General features: G+C 44.2%; 1 protein-coding gene across 1 annotated transcript in view; it reads right to left on the minus strand.

Annotated features, from left to right (window-relative positions):
* Nucleotides 1–25,431, minus strand: part of Sycp2l (synaptonemal complex protein 2-like) — a 58,966-nt gene that overhangs the window by 27,453 nt on the left and 6,082 nt on the right. Inside the window, 15 exon segments of the mRNA XM_087591764.1 lie at nt 2,280–2,358; nt 2,446–2,503; nt 4,194–4,291; nt 4,716–4,794; nt 6,592–6,734; nt 8,094–8,154; nt 8,251–8,343; nt 9,667–9,712; nt 10,488–10,540; nt 13,049–13,191; nt 14,452–14,486; nt 19,505–19,593; nt 19,700–19,785; nt 24,239–24,263; nt 24,713–24,817. Of these exon segments, the coding sequence (XP_087447890.1) occupies nt 2,280–2,358; nt 2,446–2,503; nt 4,194–4,291; nt 4,716–4,794; nt 6,592–6,734; nt 8,094–8,154; nt 8,251–8,343; nt 9,667–9,712; nt 10,488–10,540; nt 13,049–13,191; nt 14,452–14,486; nt 19,505–19,593; nt 19,700–19,785; nt 24,239–24,263; nt 24,713–24,817 (1,193 nt within the window).

Here is a 25,431-nt window from a genome sequence, read left to right on the forward strand (position 1 = left end):
GTATATATATACACAGCATATACATATTATATGTGTGTATATATATATACACATATACATATATATATATATATATATGCGCCTTGTCCTAGGCATTTGATTAGGGACATTCATCCTGTACTAAAAATCCATTCACCCCACTGATGATCATTTGAATTGTTTCTATTTGATGGTTTTCCTAAACAAAGCTACTGTAAATATCTGCGCCCATTCTCTTTGTGGACCTATGTTGACAGACATCTTGAAAAATACAGAATATGGGAAGAATGGACCAGAGGGTAGGTGTCCTCGCTTTAAGAAGCTACCAGCAGTCATGAGGGCACCGTTGTCTCCATCCTGTCATGAACGTGACATACAGACAGCAGTTCTAAGATTAGTCATCCTGATGATGTACAACCCATTCTGCTGTCGTCTGACGCATACCCCCATGGCGTGGACAGAACGGCTCTCGTGAGCTCATCTGCCACCTGTAAATGTCTTCTCAGGGCAAAACTTCCTTACGTCTTTTCCCTGTAGCTTCATTGGTTTGCATCTTTACCACTGAGATTTTCAACCACAAGCCCAGAAGCAAATATTTACAAATGTTTTCAACAAGGCCGTGGCTGGTCTTTTCTTCCATACTATGACTTCTTTTCAAAGAGCAGAAGGGCGTGGGCGAAGTCTAGTTTATCGGTTTATGGGGTTTTCTTGTTTGTTCATTTGTTTGGTGTTTTTTCAGGCTGGTTTTGGTTTGATACCTTCAAAACTGACCCCTGCAAAATCACGTATTTGTTCCAAGTATGTTTTATGTGTAAAAGTCTATAATCCAAGCTTAGTTCACTTTTATACAATGAAAAGATCTAAAGATCATTTCGAGGGTGTTGCTGGGTTTTTTTTTTGGGGGGGGTGTCATAAGGATATCCCGTCATTCACATACTATTTCAGTTAATTTCACACATCAGTTATAGGAGACCCCACCTTTCTCTACTGAGCGGCCTCTGTATTTCCATCAGCCACCAACAGCCCGCATCCCTGAAGAATCTTTGCTCGCTTCCTGCTTTTATTTAGCTATCTTTATAGCAACACCACTCTCTCAGCTTCCAGTAAGTCTGCAGAGCAGGCAGGGTGGAAGTCCTGTCTCTTTGCTCCGTCTTGAAAACCTTTTTAAGGTCCCACGAGGAATTGAGAAATGGCGCACCAGTTTCTTTTTAAGCCTACCGATACTCAAACCGGGAGTTATGGTAAATACTTAGATCTATTTGCACAGAATTGAGATCTTGCGCTGTCCCTCTCATGAGTACACTATCTCTCCAGCTACTTAAATCTTCTTCTCTTCTCTCTCACCATGCTCTGTAGTAACCCCTGTATGTTGTGTCCTAAAGCTACCCTGCAAAATACTACATCGTAATGCCATTACAAATGCTCCTGCTTTGTCATTCTTTAAGAAGGAAACTGAGTTTCATACACCCGTCTTGTGTTCAATCTAAAATGCAGCAGGAAAATACACCACCGCAAGGCAGCTCCGAAGGTTTGCTACAACTCAAATTGTTCTACCCAAAACTTCACGTGGAGTTGGATGAGAATGGCTAGGTTAGAGGAAACTCTAAACTGTCAGCATGTGGTACTCAAAGGAGAGTCAACTGTGTAACTTTGTAGTCTTACAACGGCCTAAATGCTCACCAGAAAAAAAAAAACACACAGATATGAAAACATGATACACACGCACAGTGCTATATACTGCTCAGCCACCAAGGATGAAATCCTGAAATTTTCAGCATGGGTGACACCGGAGGAAATGCCACTAACTGAAATAAACCACGTGACCTGCCGTGTGGGATTGAACAGTCCAACCCAGAGAAGGGAGATGACCTGGTGGTCACCAGAAGCCAGGTGAAAGGGTACGATGGGCCCATTTGGTCCACAGTTACAGCTAGACCTGAGAATGGTTTCAGTATTGCCTTCACATCAAGGGGGCTACCCCTGGCCATCAGCAACACTGTGGAATCCGTTTTAGAATAGCAAAGGAGGCGGCCGAGAGCTCTCACTAGGTGGAGGTGATGGCTATTTAAGATGAATATGCCAAGAACTGTTCATTGATCATTGCACAATTGCACTCATATTTAAAAAAAAAATCCTGTCTCCCACAAGCAGGGCAGTTACCTTGCAGATACATGTATGGATGTATCACAATGTCTCCATGAACATGGGACTTACTATAGATGCAGGTAAGCTTGGAAGTATCGATGTGTACAGTTACCACGAAATTTTTAAAAAATATGTTGAAAATGAAAATCACTTACTTTGTATTATTTAATGTGGAAGCCTGATTTTGAATTGACAGATCTTGCACATCCACAGAATACTCATATTCTGAAGTAACTAGTTAAAAATGAAATAATGGTAGTAAGCAGCTTGGTCAAACATTTTACTGGACCACTCAGAGATAGTGGAGAAAACTCACCGCACCTTGTTCGGGCTCATCTGGCTTTGAGTTTTCAGGTGAACAGTCCTCAGATTTTGTTTGCTGGAAAAAAAAAAAAGAAGGAAGGAAGGAAGGAGAGGGATGGGAGGGGGTAGGAGAGGGGGGAGAGGAGGAGGAGGGAGAGGAGGAGGAGGGGAGGAGAAGAAGGAGAAGGAGGAGGAGAAGGAGAAGGAGGAGGAGAAGGAGAAGGAGGAGGAGGAGGAGGAGAAGAAGAAGACGACGAGGACGAGGAGGAGGGAGAGGAGGGAGAGGAGGGAGAGGAGGAGGGAGGAGGAGGTTGTTATTGTTACTATGGTAACAGGAAAGCGTCAGTGTCCAGTCTTTGAAACCATGCTGCCACTGAAGCACAGCTGACCACCACTTGGCTCCCAATGACTCTGTTGTTACAAAATTTTCACTTCCAAGTCACAAGCAAGGACGTGTCACTATCAAAGATGGCCACGGTATTATCGGGTCCAGAGGAAGTGCTACAAAAATGTTTCCAGGAACCTTAGCACTAGGAGCCAGGGTTCAACTTCTCAAGACACCTAAATGGTGACATTAAAAGGAGACAGCTTATATGAAAGACTCATCTCTGGCTGTTAAATGTAAAAGCCCTGACACCATTATCAGTCATACCTCCACGCCGCATGTTCACGGAACAAATGGCTAAATAAGCCACACAGGGACTCTTCTTACATTGCTTAATTTTTAAGCTTGAACATCAGAGTGCATATGTGTGATGTCACACATTAGGCTTTGCTTCCTGTCTGCATTGGGAAAAGTCTGATAAGTCAAGCTAAATGTATGTACGCCCTCGAACACTTACTGCTTTAGAGTGAAAACATCCCAAACCCTTTCTACCAGCATCGTTAATACCCACAGCCATCCTGCCGAGAAATAACATGCCAGCCATTCTTGCCTGAGCCAGTCGATAACTGCCAAGTGTGCATTTTTAAACCCAAGAAGGCCAGCCGGAAGAACTTGAGTCACTTCCTGTGCTGGAATAGTTTTATGTCAAGTCAACATAAGCTAGAGTCATCAGTGAGGAGGGAACCTCAATTGAGAAAATGCCTCCATAAGATGAGGTGGGCATTTTCTTAATTAGTGGTTGATGGGGGAGAGCGCAGACCACTATGGATGGGGCCACCCCTGGGTTGATGGTCCTAGGTTCTATATAAATCAGGCTGAGCAAGCCAGTAAGCAGCACCCTTCCATGGCCTCTGCATCAGTTCCTGCCTCCAGGTTCCTGCCCTGCTTTAGTTCTTGTCCTGAATTCCTTCAGTGATAAATGGTGGTATAAAAGAGTAATCCTAATAAAACTGTTCCTCCCCAAGTTACTTTGATCAGGTCATAGGATTTCTTGACAGCAATAGAACCCCTAAGTAGGACACTTCTGTTGATTGATACTAAGCCCTGAAAACAGCATTATTAGTCAATGTATCCACATATTCCCAGGCAGAGAGGGAAACCTCATCTAACCCTCAGGTTCCTTCCCTACATTAATCTGTAGACATCTTCCTCCAGATACCAAATAAAGGGACAAGACAGAGAGCAGTCTAGCCAGGTATTTCACGGGAGAGCCATGTTCAATGTACAGAAAGAATACATCAGCTTGGGACATGAGTTCAATCTGAAGACGACAAATTACTAGCTGACCGCTATGGAAGAGAAAACTGGGCTAGCATTCAGGAGAGGAAACATGCGCTTGTCTCTCCCGCAGACCACAAACCTCCTGGCTCCCTTTACTCACAGTGGGCACCGACTGGACGTTAAAGCGGCGAGTTATTAGGCATTGGTCAACTTCAGCATCCACGAACTCTGGCAGGACTGTGGATTCTTCTTTATCCTCTACATTCAGTAAGAAAGGAACAAAGAAAGCAATAACCTCCTTAAGGCAAGCTGGCACTCTGTCCCTACTCTCCAAAGCAAACAGGGCTCCAGTACACCGCCACCTAGTGGTAAGAGCTGGTAGAAGGTTGTGCCTCGACTCTCAAATCCAAAACTAAGCCCTTGAACTCAAAATTCAAGAGAAGATAGCCCTGCAGAGTTGCGTCTCCTGACACCCCCAGCATCTGTCCTTCTTGGCCACTTCCAAATGTCCCCAAAGAGGGACATTAGTAGAATGAGAAGGAGCTTCAAGGGTACGATCAGGTCTTCATGGGATGCCGTTGTATGACCAGCTCAGGGTGTACAGGACTTCTTACAAGGTACCCTCCTTGTGCTTCTACAGAGAATTTAGAGTCAGAATTCTGCCACCTCCCAGAATACATACCTGTTTCTCCTTCGAGGCTACTAGGAATCTCACCATCTTCTTTTTCAAGGCCAGAGGAGACTTTTATCAAAACAGAAGCCTGAAATGAATGGGCCTTTTTATAAAAAAAAAAAAAAAAAAAAAAAAAAAAAAAAAAAAGCTCTAAAGCTTTTTATCCCACAGCAAGTTGATGAATTAGGGGAGAGGAGTCTCTGCTATGTTCTTTTGCGTGTTGTTCTTTCCGGCTTACCATCCCCCAAAGCCACCCCCTCCCCTCAACCACCACCTTCTAGGATTAGCCCTGATTGTCCAGTCACTCCCCCATGGTCTTTTGTCATCTGTCGTGGCTTGAATGCACGGTGGCTCCAGACTCCAATGCTAAATAAACTGTCTCTTTATCAGTGACTCAGCCTGTTGATGATGTGTGATATAGACAACAGAAGTAGGAGGGAGATAAGAGGGGGGAGGAGAAGGTGAAGGAGGGAGGAGAAGGTGGAGGGAGGAGAGGGAGGAGAAGGGAGAGGGAGGAAGAGAGGGAGGAGGAGAGGGGAGGAGAAAGTGGAGGGAGGAGAGGGGAGAGGGGAGGAGAAGGGAGGGGAAGAAAGAAAGAAAGAAAAAGAAAGAGAAGAAAAGGAAAGGAAAAAAAAAAAAAAACCTGGCATCCAGATTCTTCTGGCTTATGCTGATCTAAGGCCTTGAGTGACTTTTCATCCCCTCCTTCCTTGGCTTGTGGCTCTCTCAGTCTGAGTCTGCAGTGAGCACCCAGTAATGATCCTCCAATCCCTACCCTTTTCTTACAGGAGCTTCCTTCTCCAGGAGCCGTGGCTTCCTCCAGTGTAGACGCCAGTCCTCCACACCAAAGCCAGTTTGGGAATATGGGACTTTAATGGTCCTCACAGGTAAAGGCAAACTGAGCACAGAGGGTCACTTTGTCATGCAACATAACAGAGGAGATTTTTTTTTCTGTAAGCGGCTAGTACTCCTTCGTCTCTCACCCTCATCCTCCCTGTAGGACCTTAAGAACTCTATCTGTAGAGCGCTTTATCACCTACAAGATGCTTTAATGTATAACTCAAAACAAACAAAAAAGGCCAGCCAAGACTCCCTCCCACACCTTACTCCTTCCCTTCCCGTGCTCTTTCCATTCAGTCTCTTTGTCTGTTGTTGGGAGTCCTTTTACCATGAATCTCATTGCCTTGCCTACTGTCTGTGATGGGAAAATGCCCCTGTGTGTGCATAGGAAGAAGCTGAATCAAGTGGGGAGACCACAGAATCCCAAGGTACAGGGCCAGGAAAGACCTGTACAGTGTTGGGGAACTCCCTGCTGATTCCTGACAGGACCAGGAAGAAAAGTCAAGAAGCAATGCTGTCTCTGTGGGAGTATGGAAGGGAAGTAGTAATACCTCGCCCATGCTGCACTGTCCACAGTGCGTGCAATGAAGCCTCTGAAGGCGGAAAAGGCCTTTGTGCCTACATATTTAAGATAATGTCACAAGAGGAAGAGTTCAGACCAGAACCTAGGATTCTCAAGTCTTCTGCTTGGCTAAAGGCTACATCAAAACCCAAGAGATTGAAAATACATTTTCAAATAATCAAAGGAAATGAAGCCAGGCATGGTAGTACTGGCCTTTAATCCCAGCACTAGCAAGGCAGAGGCAAGTGGGTCTCTGTGTTCAAGGCCAGCCTGGTCTACAGAGTGAGTTTCAGGGCTATAGAGAGAATCCCTATTTTAAAAAGAAAAAAGAAATGAAGAAATGAAGAAAGAAAGAAAGAAAGAAAGAAAGAAAGAAAGAAAGAAAGAAAGAAGGGAAGGAAGGAAGAAAGAAACTACAGAGAGTGAGGGTATGAGGTAAGAGGGGGAGAGATAAGATGATAGATAGACAGACAGACAGACCACCTGTTCGTCTTCCAAAGCTTGAATGGAAGCTTGTGATATGTCAAGTTGCCTATCGAAGTAGATTTCTATTTTCTTTGCTTCTCTCTTGCTGATAACAATTGGCTGCTTCAGGTAAACAATGAACATCTTTATGCTTTCATTTTCTAACAACAAAAAAGTATGTGTCATATCAGGTATGTCAGTGTAACGAAAGCTCTTGTCAACTGTTTATAATTTTCTGCAACGGGAATATGAAGTCATACTAAATATAAACGACTTTGAAATTTTTATTTGCATGCATGCGCGTGCACGCACACACACACACACACACACACACACACACACACACACACAGAGAGAGAAAGACTTAGAGGTCTATTGAAGGACCTTGCTTTATGAGTAAAGAAATAAGTGTCCTCTTGTATGGCACCATTCCATGTCTCTCTAAAAGAATTCTTGTTATACAACAGGTATTTTAGTTTCAAATATCCTAAGCAATATTCTCTTCTCTTCCTCTCCCCCGTCCTCTGAAATCCTACAGTTCTAAAATTCAGTTTACAACATGCCAATATCCATGTCAGTAGTCATCTCTTTAAGAGAAGTGAAGTATCTATGGAGATGTCTGTGTCTCAGACAACAGTCCCTTCTGTGATACTGTTGTGACAAATGAACACTCAGTTTCAAGACTGATATTTTCAGTCTTGATCAAAATTGAATCAAAATTAAAATTCAGTCTCCAGGGGGAAAAAAAGCCACCATAAGTACAGGCTAGACAGATGCTAGATCCAGTGGGAAGGTCATGAAAGATCAGACAAAGCTAAAAGCCAAGTACCCACCATGATAGAAAGAAAAGGAAGAGAATGGGAGACACATAGGTCTTCACTTGGGTGGTCCAAGATGGCAATCCCCTTGAAACCATTGGCTAATAAAACTACCATGATCTGCCAGTATAAAACCACGGCAGACTGTAAAGATTTAACACAGGTAAGAACAGACAACAGCACAGCCATCTTTATGTTCATTACAAGTTAGTATCTTTCAAAGAGTCAGTTAAACAGTGAATTGAAACCAATCCACTCTTTGATTTAGAGTATATTTCAAATATTCCCTGGTTGTCTAGTGGTCAAGGACTTGGCATGCTCACTACCCTCAGGCTGAGTTCAATTCCCATTCAGAGAAGCCTCTCTTCTAAGTCTGGAGAGATGGCTCAAAGGGCAACAGGTCATTCTATCCTTCCAAAGGACCCAAGTTCAGTTCCCGGCACCCACATCAGGTGCCACACAGACCCCTCTTACATCAGCTCAAGGAGATCCGACACCCTCTTTTGGCCTTTGAAGACATTCGCCCACAAGCAAGTACTTCTGGACACGGACAGACACAAACATATAAATAAAATAAATCTTATAAAATGAGAGAGAGACTCCAAGTAAGAACGCATGGTCAAAATCTGCTCTGGAGTTAACTAAACATAACAGCAACAGAAGCAACAGTTGACGCTCTACGGGAAGGTGTTTACATCTTACCAATAATGAAGAATTTGGTCACGGCTTCCTTCAAAAGTTGTACTGGCTCCCACAGAGCACTCTTGAGGGGAAAAAATGGGGGGGAAGTTATGAATGCATAAATGTATTTACACAAAGAATTCCTAAATGCTTAGGCCTGCTGGGGAAACTTCGTTACCTCTGCGTTATCTATGTAAAAAGTCACACTCTGGCTTCCTAGGTTGAAATCGATCCAAAATTCCTCTAATTTTTCATCTGCTGGTTTTCTCATCTGTGGGAGAATTTCAGCAAACGTTATACGGGAACCTCATGGCCAAGGGTCCAGTTTAAATTACTCACTAACAATAGCCCATGCTCCTAGGACAGAGCTACCCTCTGCTCTTAGTACCAAAATCCCATGTAAACCGGAAGTTGGTCTCAGTCCCGTCCTCCAAGCCCTTTCCAGGAAGATCCGACTGTCCTCGGAATATCTAACAGACACTTAAATGTGTTCCGTGACTCCACCCACACAGGTTTTTCCCTTGGTGGAAATCATGAAGGTAGAGTGAACCCGCTGAGAGTTGAATCCATAGTAAACCATGAAGAGTGATGGAAACTTCTAGCAAGGAAGATTTTTGTGAGCAGGCGAGTGGTGATTTGATGTCGCGCTTACTACCTGTCAGGGAACAACTTGAGCTCAGATTGCTTTTATCAGTACAAAGTACACACTCTAGTAAAAATCAAGATTCCAGCAATGTGGTGTTCTAGAAAGAGTAAACGTCTTTTCCTTCCAACTTCCCATAGGCATCTGTCCAGAGGCTCCTCCTGCAATGCCTTTATCCTCCCTAGAGGCCTTCTAGACAAATGTCAGGAGTCCAGGCTGAGCACCACTCATCTGAAATCTTAGACCAGAGTAGTTCTGACTATGGAACGTCTGCATGTATATGACTATGGAAGGGGGTCTGGTGAAGGGACTCGTTCATACCACAAATGGACACTCATCTCCTAAGGGAAATTTATACAGCACTTTATACATATGTGTATTCCCCTTGGGCCTTGCATGAAGACAAGCATGGGACATTTTATGGTTTCTCTACATCTTATTTACTGTGTGTTTGCATTCACATGAGTGCATGTTACGGCATACACGTGAAGGTTGAGAGGAGAACTTGCAGGAGCCAGTTCGCTCCCACCATGCATCTCTCAGGGACCGAATTCAGGTCACTGGGCTTGGCAAAAGCACCTTTATCTGATGAGCCATCTCCATGGGCCGTGTGGCTTTCCCCCCTTTGTGTGCATCATGTGTTTGTGTGTGTGTCCATAGGTGTTGATCCTCAAGTAGCATCTAACTTTCTACATGTATGCACCTGCACACAAGAACATATATGCACATGCATGTACGTATGTGCGCGCGCGCGCACACACACACACACACACACACACACACACACACACACACACACAAATAAGTAAATGGCCCCTCAGAGTACTGACAGCAAAAGTCTGACCTAACTGTGTAAACCTAATAGTGTTTCTTTTCACACCACCCTGATGGAGAGAGAGAGAGAGAGAGAGAGAGAGAGAGAGAGAGAGAGAGTGGGGCATACACGCCTACCTCCTGAGCGTCGGCAAAAGCAGCCAGGCATGGGAATGAGTAGACCCTGCAAAACACCTGACAGTTAGAAATCGAAATGACCTGGAGCTGTCTTATCGTTTTCATAACTGTGGCATGCTGGGAAGTCTCTGATACACCGGGTTTGTGAGGGGCTTCAACTCTGCAAATAAAGATCTCCTGTGGTAAGATTTCACCTCCAGCAGACAGCTCATAAGTCAGGGTTATCAGCATTCATTCCAGAAAAATCACTTGGTCCTAATTCCTAAAGAGCAGAGTGAATTTAGCAAATATTGTCTCATCAAGGAGTTACCTGTCCATGATATGCCTATCCTCGGCACCTTTAGCCTTTTCAAAATTACTCAAGAGATCCAGGAACTCTCAGGATAGGAAAGGCGGTTGAGAGCACTTGTTGGGTTCAGTTCCCAACACCCACATGGTAACTCACAACTGTCTTATAACTCCAGTTCCAGGAGATTCCATACATTATAACTCCAGTTCCAGGAGATTCCATACCCTTCAGACACACACCTTGTATATCTACACAGAGGTCAAACACTCATACACATAGAATAAATACATTTGAAACAAAACAAATCTAAACAAAAGACCCACCCACTTCAGCCTCCCAGGTACGAGGATTACGGTTGTGATCCACCATACCAGGCTCTTCCTAGATTTCCAACCAATTAACCACTTGGGTCCTATCAGTAAAATGTTGATCCTATTGCTCTTCAAAATTAAAAAGATCCTAGATAGTCTTAAAATATTAGACAATATCATATTTACAATTATCCGATAAAATAACCCCAAAGACACATTACCTTCTCTGGTCGCCGAGTCTGTTATTGAGGAAATTGAGAAACTGCCGACAGTCCTAAGATAAATGATATGAGTCTTAGATTTAGAAGCACGCTGTCTTGACTACCATGCTGGCCAACCCTGGGATTCACAGCTTTGTGGCAGCAATGTTTTGTGCCCAGAGAGAAGGTTGTAGGTAAGCGGCCTCCTCATACCCTCAGCGTTACCTACTCAGCTGGAGAATGCTTAGGGCTCAAAAGCCAACGCACGATGGGTGGATTCATTTGGGTGAAAGAGTGAGCAAGAAAATTAGACCTCCCTTAGAGCCCAGTATTTGACCAACTCATCTACCACACACTTCCCTGACACCTGTTCAATACACGTCAGACAACCTATCAACTTTGGGTGAATTCATGTGGACATATTCCCCACGTCTGTCCTTTGTAGATCATCTATGCCATATACTCCAAGAACAAGGACAATTTCTAGAATTCTCCTAAACAACAGCCATCAAGGCAGTGACTATGTCGCCCTGACATCCTAAGGACAAAGAGACACATGGGTCCAGATTTGTCTTCATTTTTTGTTTCCAAGGACTGGGTGTTGTCATCAAACGTTTCTCACACTTCGAATCTGTATTTGGTTCTCAACAGATATGACCAACGTAAGACTTTAATCTAAAACCAATTCAGTAGAGAAGCTGGTGGACTGGGAGGTAGTTGGAGAGATGATTTTTGGAAATGAGGTAATTTCTCTATTCACCTCATCTGTAGAGACAGATGAGGAGTGTCTGGTTGACCATAACACCCCAGACACTCTGGTCGGTTGGTCTGTCTGTCTCTGTCTCTGTCTCTGTCTCTGTCTCTGTCTCTGTCTCTCTCTCTCTCTCTCTCTCTCTCTCATGCTCTCTCTCTCTCCCTCCCTCCCTCCTTCCTTCCCTCCCTCCTCCCCCTCTCTCACTCACTCATTCTCCTTGTGCTAGCTACTTTTATGTGCAGTTGACACAAGCGGGAGTCATTTTAGATGAGGGAACTTTCATAAAAGCCATCACATTCCCAATTTGTCTCCTGGCTCAGTTCCTTCTAAAGAAGTTTCATTTTTATCTTCCCATGTCCCCTCTATATATTTTGTATACAAGCCTGGGGGGCATTTTCTTAGTCATTGATGTGGGAGGACCCAGCCCATTTTGGGTGGTGCTACCCCTGGGATGACGGTACTAGGTGATGTAAGATCAGTGAGTAAGCCTGGAGGAACAAGCCACTGAGCAGCACCCCTCCATGGCCTCTGCATCAGCTTCTGTCTCCAGGTTCCTACCCAGTTTGGCTCCCATCAATGGGTTGTAATTCAGGATATAAAAGCCAAATAAACCCTCTCTTTCTTGCCCAAGTTGCTTTTGCTCATGGTGTTTTGTAATAGCAATAGTAACCCTACCTAAGAAACTCCTCCTTTTAAGGTAGGATTCATTCCCGCTTTGCGGATGAAATAGTAGGACTTCACCAGTTCGTGACCTTACCTAAGTTTATGCAAACCTCACCTAAGTCAGGTTGGTTGGACTCTAACTTGAGGTAAAACTCAAAGCCAAAAAGTCCCTGGGATCATGACCTTAGAACATACGGCAGCCCTGGAGTCTAAGACATACAATATAAAGGTTTAAACTTAGTACAGTGTAAATCGTACGATAATCCTGATTGCACAGTGGTGTTGAGTAGAAGGCTTCATTAGAAGGAGCACCCAATATGAATGTCACCCTTTCCTGAGGCTCTAGCCCTGATTTAAAGGTATTTGCGAATGAATAAAAGAAATTCAGTAGCAACTGAAGGAGGAAGGTAGATACACAACAAAGCCAAGATCTGTTCTTGTGCTCGATGAAATAATCCTAGTAAGCTTATTGCAAAAAACCAACCAAAGGCCCAACCACCAAAAATCCATGCACCGTTACACCGCAGCGGCTGGACCCTCTGTGGTCTCACCACTCGAGTGCGATTACCAAGGCCAGCCCCCTGTCATGTCACAGAGTCCCTTCCCCACAGCTCTAAGTCTTTTTCTCTTCAATTGTATTCCTACTCTTTGGGGGGAAATCAAAATCAAAATCTCTACCTGCTCCCAAATGTTTTCCTTGCCTGAACCCATCAGATTCACAGTTTCCCTCCTGGATGGATTCCTCTGAAGAGCCCTGTATGTATCTCCTCGTGTGTCCCGCAAGTATTTTGCTTATGCGCCTTCAAATTGTCTCACTGACAAGGGTAAACAGAACATCAAGGATCGAAATCTGATTGTATATTAAGCATCGAGGGGCTGGAGAGATGGCTCAACAGTTAGGACATACTTTGCTTTTGCAGATAACCCTAGTGTGGTTCTCCAGTATCTATGTCAGACAACTGCCTGTAACTCCACACCCCGGGAGTGCAGCACACGCAACGGGCATGCACTCACACACATATTCATTCTTACATACACACACACACAATGAAAAAAATTTTTTTTCACCTTTAAGAAAATTAAATCTTCTTCCGAGCCAAAAAACCAGGGAAATCTAAAAGGATCCTCAGTAAAAGCTGACTGGGCAGATGGCCAGGATTCTCACCGTCTCAAACTCCCAATTCTTAACTTCTTTGAAAGCTTCAGCCAGGACGGTATCCTCAAACCACTGAGTAGCGAGTTCATTCCTCCATGATCCAACAGCCATTCGACATAGCGCCTCAGAGAGCGCAACCTGCTGGCTATAATCTAGAGATTCAAACCACAGAAGGCCTAGGTAGATTCTTGTTGCCGAGCAACAGAAAACAAGATATTTTAAAGTCAGCATTGGGTCCAGAGTTAAGCCCGTGGTGAAAAGCAGCAAGACACATTCAGAGTCATTACGACATCCAGAGCCTACTTAAGGATTGCTAGGGGGGAAATCTAAATAGGTTTCATAGATAAGATCTTTAAAATACTATTTCTAAGGGTTAGCAATGTTTTTCAGTTAGCAGAATGTTTGCCTACTACGTACAAGGTGCTCCCTAGTTAGTACCATGAAAAAGATATATATGTATAATACAGATGTAACAGATACTTTTTAGATTTTATATTTTAGGCACATTAAAATACCAAGTCAGATCAAATAGCCTTAAGATATTTCTACAGCAAAAACAAAATCTCATTGAAGTTAGGATATTTTACTGCAGTTACATTATATGCTCAAATGTCAAAGAATTCTATTTAAAAGGCAGGGTCTTATTGTAGCTCAGGATGGACTCAGATTCACTCTATAGCCAAGGATAACCATGAACTCCCGATTCTCCTCCGTCCATCCCCCACACGTCCCCACACCAGGTCTAGGTGAGTCAGGGCTCGAACCTAGGGTTTTGTGCGTGTTAAGCAAGCACTCTACAGCCACGGTCCAAACCTCAAATAATTGTACAGGCAAGAAGAGGGGTGTAATCAGATGGACTGACAAGGCAGTAGTCCAGCGGGGCTGGGGATTTAGCTCAGTGGTAGAGCGCTTACCTAGGAAGCGCAAGGCCCTGGGTTCGGTCCCCAGCTCCGGAAAAAAAAAAAAAAAAAAAAAAAAGACAAGGCAGTAGTCACAGAAGGATATGAAAATCTATAAAATCATCATGTAATTATTATGCAGATTAAATGTAATTATTATGCAGATTAAAAAGCATAAAGATTATGTTTGGGAATCAAAAGGTATCTGAGTCAAAGACAGGAAGGAGGGACACAGAGATAGAGGGCTTTATTCACAACTGTGCTGTCTTTTATTTAGAAGAATTTTAGTTTAAGCACGCGTGACAACATATTAGAATGTGACAAAACTGGCCAGTAGGTGTCTGTTAGCTTTATGATTTTTCAGCAGGCCAGAACCTCTTGGAGGTAAGAAAACAAAATTGTAATTTCCTGACTTCAAACAGAGCATAATTTATTCCTCATATTTCCAACATCTTCATACATCTCTCCTAGTGCCCAATATTCTACACATTTAAAATTCTAAACACTTCTTACCGCCCACGGTCAAGATCGTTCTTGCCAATTCTTTCCTGAAACATTTACACAAATTCCGCTTTACTGAGATGAACAGCAAGAGGTAAACCCTTATCAAATTAATAAGTTTAAAACCAAGAGATATATTTTTGAAATCAGTATCAGAATTTCCACAAAGTGTGATGCCTTTTAATAGAAAAATTTTCAAGTTGGCACAGTGATGATCAATATGCATTTTAAAATGTTTTTAATTCTATGTGCACTGGTGTTTTTTCTATATGTATGTCTCCAGATACCTTCAACTGGAGCTATAGACACTGTGAACCACCATGTGGGTGCCGGGAATTGAACCCAAGTCCTCTCAAAGAAAAAACAGTGCTCTTAAACACAGAGCCCCACATGCGTTTTTGTTTATCTGTTTTTCAAGACAGGGTTTCTCTGTGTAGCCCTGGCTGTCCTAGAACTCATTTTGTAAACCAGGTTGGACTCGAACTCAGAGATCTGCCTGCCTCTGCCTCCAGTGAAGGGATTAAAGGCGTGTGCACCACTGGTTGGCCTGATAGACATTTTTTAAGAGCTAGAAACTGCTGTATTTTTGAGGTTCTACCTTCCACTTCGTGAAGCGAATTTAACTTCCTAAACTATGAGGGCCCAGTGAATGATCTCTTTTTGATGTTGGTGGTTTCTTACAGTAGCTTGGAGATTTGATAGAGAGATTTTTTTTTTCCCCAAAACAAGGTCTAACTGTAGCTTAGGCTAACTTTGAACTCATAGCAATCCTCCTGCCTCTGCTCTTACAGGCATGAGCCACTTCTAATTGCTCTCTTTTCACCAATCGCCAGCCTGTGAAGTACACATTTTACATATAATTTGACACCCGATGAAGCTGAGACCTTTGGTCCTGTGCCTCCCGTTGTAACAGTTTGACGAAATTTTCAACTGATAAGCTTAATTTAGGGACATAACAAGAGTAGCTATTACAGTTGACATCACTGTTACACTGTAATCCTCTCTGGTGTGCATCCATCCATGCTGGCGTGTCCACCAAATACTAAAACGCACGCTGTTTATTTTTCTTTAATGTCTGAAAATCATTTGCTCGTTTGGCTGGCGGGGGGTTGGATGGAGGGATACCGAGGATCCGGAACTTCATTCAGGTCCATCCATAGCTCTTCCTGTTTTGAATCCATTCCACTATTTAAGTGCAAACTGGCCTTAACTTGTCTCTGCCTGAGTGAGTGGGAAGGCAGTAGGAACATCACCATACTTGGCAAAAACTCTCCTTTTAAAGAATAAAGAAGTCTTGTGGATTGGGGAGATCGCTTAAGCAGTAAACAGCATAGCTCACAAGCATGCGTACCTGAGTTCTAGCTACAGAAGCCACACTGAAAATGCCAGACATCCACATCCTCCTCCAAGGTCTACCCTGGCATGTTTCCCATACTTTTCGAGAAATTCACCATATCTAGTTAGGATCCCACAGCAGCCAACCTCTAGACTTCCACAGGGTCCCATACTCCAAGCCCCAATGACATCTTGTGCTGTACAGCCAACTCTATGCTCCCACTGGGACCAGCCTTACCCACATCCTCCCACACAGTACCCTTTGACCTGCCTCCATCAACCACTTCCATACCCAAACTTCCCATGTCCCCCCTTCCTGGGTCTACCTTGATGAATAGCCCTCACCTCCTCATCCATGTCTTTCCCACAATTGACCAAGGTTAGCTGAGGTCCTACAATCCACCAGCCTAGTCTGGCCTTGTTTGCCTGCTTTATAGAAGGGCTCTGGGCTTGGGCTAGTAGCCTCACTACCAATCCATCAAACCATGGGGCTTTTCCATGCCAAAGCTAACTTTTTCACTCAGACATCTACCCCACCCCACCCCACCCTGGACTTGGCACAAGCCACTTCCAACCTGACCCAGCCCTACCCCTGCCCCCTCCATAATCAACTCAGACCTATCAAAGAAATCCCACGTGCCCGGATCTCATCACAGAAATACCAACAATATGAAAGATCAAGCCAGCATCTTCTCTCTAAAACCTAGAAATACCCGCCAATGAATATCGCCTAGATAAAACCCAGGACACAGAAACTAAAGAACAAAACAAAAAAGAAACTATAAACTTCCTCAAAGAAGACAAGGAGTTTGAAGAAGACCCAGAGAAACAGCTCGATGAAATCAAAGAAAAAACATTTAAGGAGAGCAAACATTTGAGCAATGCCCAAGAAAACACAGACAGGAGGCTCACAGAGATGAGGATGATCCAAGACTTCAGAACAGAATTCAGTCAGGAGAGAGAAACATTGACGAGGACGCAGGCTGACAAGACAGAATTGGAAAAACAAACAAGCAAATAAATAGCCCAGGTAGAAAACTCAGAGGACAAATGTCCTCCTGATGAGGACAAATGTCCTCCTGATGAGGACAAATGTAGCAGATGACAGAACATTGGGTCTTAACGACTAAACAGAGACTCTAGACGAAACAGGCAAGAAACATTGAGCTTTCTAAACACAAGAAGGGAGCACACAGGAAATGGGGTGCTGCAGGATATTGGAGCACAGAGTGAACCTCAAGACTGTGAACTGGAAAAACTTGGTGGTGGTGACTCAGTCCTAGATGCACCATTATAGCTTTCAGTAAACAAGAGCTAAATAAAGTCAATGATAGGTCAAGGGGCTGCGCAGTCAGCCAGTTGACGGGGACCTAGGAGAGAGAAAGGAGGGACCTGTTGAGTTGAAGGGCATTTAAGACAGTGGGAGGAAGAGGCGCTTTTTCCTTCTGGGACCTCAGCTTAGTGGGAAGGTCAGCAGAGTTAGCAGGTTTCACCACAGCTTCTGGCTCCTGAATCTTCATTGTAAAATTGAACGTTTGGGGTTTTGTTTTCTAAAAAACAACTGTGTGGAACCCAATGGAAAAAAAAACAAACTTTCAATAGGCATTGATAAAGGAGAAGAGTCCAGATCAATGCCATAGAGCAGATCTTCAACAAGAACACAAGAGATTTTGTTTATCTCCCCAAACTAAGGGAGACACACTCATGCAGATACAAGGAGCAGCATGCAGCACACCAAGTAGACAAGACCAGGAAAGAAAATCCCCACAGCACATCATAGTAAAAACACCCGAGTATCCAGAACAAAGAACGAGTATTAAAAACTGCAAGAGAACTCATGGATAAGTGGACATTAGCCCAAAGCTCGAATTACCCAAGATGCAATCCACAGACCACAGGAAGCTCAAAAAGAAGGATGACCAAATTGCAGATGCTCCCACTCCTTCTTGAAAGGGGAAAAAAATATCCATAGGAGGAGATATGGAAGCAAAGTTTAGAGCAGCGACTGAAGGAACGATCATTCAGAGCCTGCCCCACATGTGGCCCATATATATACAGCCACCAAAACTAGGTAAGATTAATGAAGCTAGAAAATGCATGCAGAAGGGGACATAGATCTCTCCTGAGAGACACACCCAGAGCATGCCCAATACAGAGGTCAATGCTAGCAGCAAATCACGGAACTGAGAATAGAACCCCATTTAGGGGAATTAGAAGGATTGAAAGAGCTGAAGGGGCTTGGAACCCCATAAGAACAACAATGCCAACCAACCAGAGCTTCTAGGGACTAAACCACTACCAAAGACTATACTTGGACTGACCCAGAGCTCAAACTGCATATGTAGCAGAGAATAATGTTGTTGGGGCACCAGGGGAAGGGGAAGTCCTTGGTCCTGCCAAGGTTGGACCCCCAGTGCAGGGGAATGTGGGAGGGGGACTGTAAAAGAGGTGGAGGGGGGAACACCTGTGTGGGGGAGGGGGTGGGGATTCGAGCTTATGGACAGGAAACCAGGAAAGGCAATACCATTTGAAATGTAAGAAATATATCTAATAAAAAAATTAAAAAAAAAACTGCAAGAGAAAAGAACCTGCAAGTCACACATAAAAGAAACGCATCAGATTAACACTCGTTTCTCATTGTAAACTAAGATTCAGAAGAGCAATGCATCCCAAGTCCTAAAAGATGACAACAGCCAATGCAAAATAATAGACAGCCAGCAAAACAGCCTGTCGTGACTGAAGGAGGAATGGCCAATCAAATAGTTACAATGAGAGCACGCACGCATCAACAGGATTATTCCGCAGGCCAGGCTGGCTCTATCGCTGAAATGCAGGATGGTTCAACAACTGAAGGGCCCCGGTCTCTTGAAGATTAGTGATTTTTACCAGTGGAGACAAGATTTCTTTTTTAATGAATACCTCGAAGTCACACCATTCATAGACTAGCGCAATGAACCGCAGCAAACCCCTGCCCAGCAAACAGTACTTCTAGGTTCTGCAGATGGTACTCTCTCCTCATGACATGTCACAGGATTGGTCGCTGTCACCAAGAAGTCCTCCTTGCTGGCTAGCCGTCCTCACAGATGTGTGTTTTTTAAGTCCAAATTTCAAAACAGGAATATGTTTGCAATTCACTCCATCTTGTATTAAAACCCTATCTTCCAATGTCAACTTCGGAAACTCTGTGTAAAACCTTCTCTCCAAATGTTTAAATGTAACATTTTAAGGTCTATGTAGCCATTTTAAGGTCTATGTAGCCATTTTAAGGTCTAAGGTCTATGTAGCCATTTTAAGGTCTAAGGTCTATGTAGCCATTTTAAAGTCTATGTAGCCACAACTGGGTCACTAGAATTGTGTGTGTGTGTGTGTGTGTGTGTGTGTGTGTGTGTGTGTGTGTGTGTGTGTGTGTGCCGTGCGCAACGTACATGAAACATACTTCCATAAGTCAGCATTGTAGTTCATATTTACAGAGTTAGTTGAGAGAGCATTTTAACTCGCAATTTCAATGCAAAAGACAACAAGCAAACAAAAGAAACACTCCCCACCCCACATTGTTAAAAGTAGAGCCAGGCAAAGTCTGTCCTTCGGTCTTCAGTCCTTCCCAGCCAGACACCCAGTGTCCTCGAAAGACTCACACTGTACGGAAGGACTGAAGTAGGCAGGAGTGCAGAACACACAGGATCTCACAGACTTGGTGCTTACACCATCACCTAAGTGTGAGTTCACTTACATAAGACAGCGTGCGCCTTCTGTCGAAGAGAGCTTTCTTCTCTCTTCCCGGGGTGCAGCGTTCAAAATGCAGTTCACGGTCTTCAGAGCCTGCTCAGAATGGGATCGAGGATTCATGGCAAAGAAGCAAAATGAAACATCACGCGTGGCTTCTGAGTTTTCCAGAGCAACCATTCATTGGTTAGTTCCAACTCACCTCCTGCTGAATGTAGGGCTTCACCGAGCCTTCTGTCACCAGGAATCCTAAACGAAGTATGAAGGAATCCAGCATCTGGATTGTCCCTGGAAGCACAATTGTAAAAGCATCAGACGGATGCCGGAAAGAGACAGGATTAACTCCGATGTGGCAGGAAGAAGTGCAAGCTTGGAACAGTATACAGTGAAGGAATGACAGTGTAAGCAAAGGACAGGTTACAGCCATCTTCAAGTCACAGCAGCCCCAGACTACAGGACATTTGCTTTCATAAATGTCCACAAAGGACCGTAGCTGAGCCAAGTGTGGGTGACTTCACCGTCACTGTTGGCATCTGAGCAAAGCCACTCTATCGGCAGTGAGCAGTGTTCTAAGTGCAGGCACGTGGGCTGGGCTGTTAGCGTGGTTTGCATGAATCTGTATTATGTGACTGTACAAATATTATACACAATGCACAAATAAAATGCATGATAGAGAAGCGGAAACTGTCAAATGAGTTGGTCTTCATTCATGTAACACAGAATCTTCCATGGCTACTATCTACACATGAGGAAAAGGAAACACAACTGAGATACTATTTGATACATAACTAACACGCCACCTTTTACAGTTATGTTTGTGAACTTATATTTTAAGGTAGCATGTGCAAACACTGGTGAACGTCATGAAAAAGTAATGCCAGGGCCGGACTATGATTCTGATAGGCTCGGACCATCTCAATGTGCAAGTAATTCATCACAGAGTATATACTTTTTACCCCAGCATAACTCACGCAATTGGAGAAAAGCAAACAGAAGAATAAAAGTACTGTCTTCAATTCAAACGAGCCATGCTAGCTAGCACGGCTAGACAGGCAGAGAGAAACAGAACTCGGCTGGACGTGGTGTCCACCAGAGGAGACTCAAAGGTTCTAAGAAAGCCCAGCTAGACAGCGAGACTCCTGGGGGCGTCTGTACATGCCCTGCTAGCTGGCAAGCACCACATGCCATGCTTCCATTTTGAGAGGAGCTAGAGGAAATGACAGAGTATGGCCCTGTGACACAAAAGAAGGGAGCTTGGGTGACAGGGGTGACAGGACAGTAACTTCTGAGAAATATGTCAAGACACTTTGTCAAAAAGCAAAAAAAGCAGTTGGTTCATTGTCCTGGGACTAACACCACAAAACGTGAAGTGATTTTGAGAGAAAACTTGTATGAGAATGCACCGGGCAGAAATAAAAAATAGACACACACAAAAACAAAAGAGAAAATAAAACTTAAAGCCGTTGTAGATATTTGAATCTGACGGGGTGAAAATCTCTAGAAAGACAGGAGAGAGGTGAGAAGGCAAGGTAGAGACAGTGGGGAAGCCTCCAGATTGCATCATCAGGAAACCACTGCCCCCCAACCTGCCCACTTCCTAGCACTGAGGGGCCTAAGAAGAAAGGAGTCAAGGCCAGCACTATGGCTTGGACATAAAATATTCCCAAAGGTTCCCTTCTGGTGGCGGCGGTGGTGGTGGTATGTGAGTGATCATAAGGGTACCGACCCTATGGCTGCATTAACCTCACTAGTGAGGTCATAGCTCAGTGGGCCACTTAGGGGTAGCAGGGTGAGCTGGAGAGATGGCTCAGCCGTTAAGAGCACTGGCTGCTCTTCCAGAGGTCCCGAGTTCAACTCCCAGCAACCACATGGTGGCTCACAACCATCTGTATTAAGATCCCATGGTCTCTTCTGGTGTGTCTGAAGTATAGAGATGGGGGGGGGAGGAAAAGAAGGAGAGGAGGAGAGGAGGAGAGGAGGAGAGGAGGAGAGGAGGAGAGAAGAGAGAAGGGCAAGGAGCCCTGGTTGGAGAAAACAAGTTTCTGATGGGTGTTCCTTTGAGGGTTTGCGTTGTCCCCAGTCCCTTTTTCTCTCTCCTTCCTGGTCACTGTGAAACAGCCTCCAGACCACATTCCTCTAATATCCTGCCTCACCTCAGACCTAAGCAGTGGGACTGGCTGAGCACAAAAAGTCCTGAAACCACGGGCCAAAGCAAACTCTTCTCTCTTTACCTTGAGTCTCTCAGGCATTCTGTCACAGCTACAGAGAAGAAAAGGAAAAACTCACAAGCATCTTACAAAAGTTACAACCAAATTCGGGCATGAGGCACCGGAATAATGAAGATACTTCAAGAGGTAGCAGCCCAAGAGGGGGAAGGAAAAGTCCTATCTGTTCCCTCTTCCCCTAGTTTTCCTGTATGAAATCAAACCGTCTACCAGTTGGAGAGATGACCGTGAAAAACCCCCACTTCGCAATACCAAGGAAAGAGTGGAGGGCAGACCCGAGAGCAGAGGTAGACCTGCCATCCACAGGCTCTGGAGGGAACAGTTATGCTTGCAGAATTGTGGTCCAGGAGAGACGCATGAGAGAAGCAAAGCAATGCCTCCCGAGAACAGCTTGAAACCTCTCTAAATACACCTAGTGCTGGGGAAGACATGAGCAAGTGGGTGGTGTCAGAAATGAGAAACAGGCCTGACACTGATGGGGAGACGGGGATGGAGGGAGGGAGGGAGGGTGGTGGTGAAACACATTGTGTGAGCACGTGCATACAGGAGAGGAGGAGAGACAGGATAGCATCATGTTGGTATTGATTAGGAGAACTCCAAGAATAACTCTAGATGTAGGGTACTCTAATCACTAGAGAAGGGCAGAGTGTTCAAACAGAACTCCTGCAGTGACACACAGAGCAAAGGAATCCCCAAAATGGAACACGAAGGATAAGATTATATAAATCTTGGCTAAATAATGGAGAGATTAATCCTACAATGGCTGGAGATGGTGGGAAGGTGGCCAGTAGAAACATCTTTCAACTTAACAGGGCTCTCCTGCACAAACTCACCAAGTTATGACTATCGCCTCCCGTGGGTCTCCGGTCTATGCTGTTACGATAAGCTATGTTCTACAATGTTACAAAAGTTACAGAGGAAGGTGCAGGCCTGTATTTTATCAACCATCTTTAAAGACGATATTGCTTATGAACTGCAGAAGGAAATTCATAAAAAAGAAAAGAAAATGTTTAGATCCACTGACTAAGACACCGAGGACTATGATGGCCTCTTTTCACAGTTTATTTAGGGTCAATAAAACCCCTGGGTGTGTCGGGGAGGGGGTCTGCAGACATAGTTAGATCATGAGGGCTTTGGCCTAATGACTGGTATATGTATTGATGAGCTCCAAATGTGAGAGGTCTATTAGGAAACGGAGGAAGGCAGGACACCATTACAGGAAGTAGCTCACTGGTTCCAGGGAGGGGCTGGGTTTGAACCTTTCTCTGCTCCCTGCCAGCGACTCTCGCCTACCACATACTCCCAGCTATCATGATGTCCTGCCCAAGTTTATACACTGAGTAGTTCTGAAACCATGTGCCTGGATAAATGGCTTTTTAAGGTTATTTAATTCAGGAATCTTCTCATATCAACAAGAAGCTAACTGATATAAAGGACTTGTCCCCCAGGCATGAGGCAGCTCCCATGCACACCAAAGCTCCTGGTGCCATTCCCTTAACCACCATCCATTGTAGAACATGGCCTCAGCTCATTAGCATCTCCTTAAAACTGAGTCTAGCATCCCAGGAAAAGGATGTTTTCCTATCGTGATGGTCCTGTGTTATGGGATGCTCAAACATCCCAAGCACATCTTTGCTTTCAAGATAAAATAATCCAAAACATCAAACTACCCTTTATCCAGAACTGCATAGAATAAAACTTTTCAGAATTTTACCTTGTACACTCTGGAGAGACAAAGCTAACTTCATTGGCTCCAAAGTAAATCAATAGTTAAACTGATTTACCCCAAGGTAATCAATTGAAGTTAAACCAATAGTAGCCAAACTTTGGCTGGTGTGTCTCTTCGGTAACTCTCTGTTGCTATAACCAGATACTTGAAGCTGGGTCCACTTAACACAGAAAAGAGGATAATTTAGCTCGCAGTTCTGGAAGCTGGAAAGTACAGCAGCATAATCTGTGACTTCTGGAGAGGAACTCACAGTGGATAGAGTCACAGCGTGAGGAACACAGTGTGGGAGAGGTCACATGGGAAGCAGAAAGCAGGAAAGTAAGGCAACAGCCAAACTCTCTGTACTAAGTACCTACAACTAAGTAACTCGTTCCCATTCTCATGGGAACTCGTCCAGTCCCTCACCTGATTAACCTTGTCACAGAGCTGTCACCAATGATCTGCCTACCTCAGGCCACGCTAACAGCAGGACCAAGCCTCTAGCACATGAACCTAGGCAGAATCCAACAGGGAGAGCTAAGCTCCAGCCACTTTGGATACAAAATGGCTTTTCCTTATCTGAACAGAGGGAAGTTGGCTACGTCACTGACAACGGTCACTAAGCAAAATATATTGCAGAAAACTAAGGAGTCCTTACGACAAAATGCCTGCTAACAGCACAGCGAGACCATGCAAAGTAGTGGATAGATCCAGATGGGTAAAACTTCACCCTTGCCTGTCACTTAAACCATCTGCGCCAAACTGTTCTCTTGAAAAATGCACAATTGGTGGCTGGTCATATACTTACCTGTCCTGCTATGCCTGGAAACGATCTGATAAAAGGGAAGAAAAGAAGTACAACTTGTTATTTTGAAGCATCACAGGTTCTGACGCTAATGCATGGATACTGACTGACAGAAACTCAACTCAGGAGACAAAAGAAAAACTCCGTTAGGAAAAACAAGAGCCCGTTAGAATCACAGTCACTTCATTAAAAGGAGCACTTTCCCTACGGCCAAACAAATAACGTATTTGAATATGTCAAATAAATGACTTCTAGTTTCCCGAGTCATCGGTTGCTTCCATTAAATGTCAATCTTTCAGACAATGACTTGATCATAAAAATGTGACAGCCTTTTTCAATTCACATCTTATAAAGAGCCAGCTGCCAAAAAGACTTTTTAAGAAAAATCCAAATATCAAACAGAAGGAGGCTATATGAATCCCATAGACTCCTGCTCCTCGCTGGTGATATCGTCCCTTGAAGCGCTTCCACCCTTACCAGTGCTGTGTCGAGGAAGTCTTCCACGGCGTTGGTCAGCAGTGCCTCCGAGGCCAGCACTTCGGTCATCAGAAAGCCCGTCATCGTTTCAAACCAGGAAACCATGTGCACAGAAGAGATGCCAATGGAACCAAATGGGTCTGAGTGAGGGACCGCCTACTCCACAAGATTGACAAGATCATCTCCCACCAAAGGAAAAGCAGCCTGCAGACCTTCTCCCACGTGTGAGATATATATATAGATATATATAGATATATATCTATATCTATATCTATATATATATATATACATATATATATATATATATGCTTCCCATCCATCAAGAGCAAGTCAGAAAGGACACAAATGGTCCAGCGTTACAGAAGGGAAGCTCGCGCACATCAGTAAGATAGGACACTTGATGAGGATCGGTGCCCACACACCCACAGTGGAGGCTGCAGAAGAGTTCAAGGTTAGGTGAGCCTGTGCAGCAATTAGTGTGGCTTTGAGAGGCAAGCTTCAAATGCAAACAATCAAAAAACACAAATGTGCTGGATGTGGTGGAGCAAGCCTATGAACCCAGAACTTGGGAGGATGAGGCAGGAGGACCGCTGAGTCCTCTTGGATCTTAGGGACAGGGCTAGATATGGGCTTCCTGCAGAGAATTCTTGCTCTTTGAAGTAGAATTAATTCTTAAGCACGTTGTATGCTGAGCCTATGATTGGTCTTCCAATATAGAA

This window comes from Rattus norvegicus, chromosome 17, assembly GCF_021556685.1.
Source record: "Rattus norvegicus strain SHRSP/BbbUtx chromosome 17, alternate assembly SHRSP_T2T, whole genome shotgun sequence".
Lineage (NCBI taxonomy): Eukaryota > Metazoa > Chordata > Mammalia > Rodentia > Muridae > Rattus > Rattus norvegicus.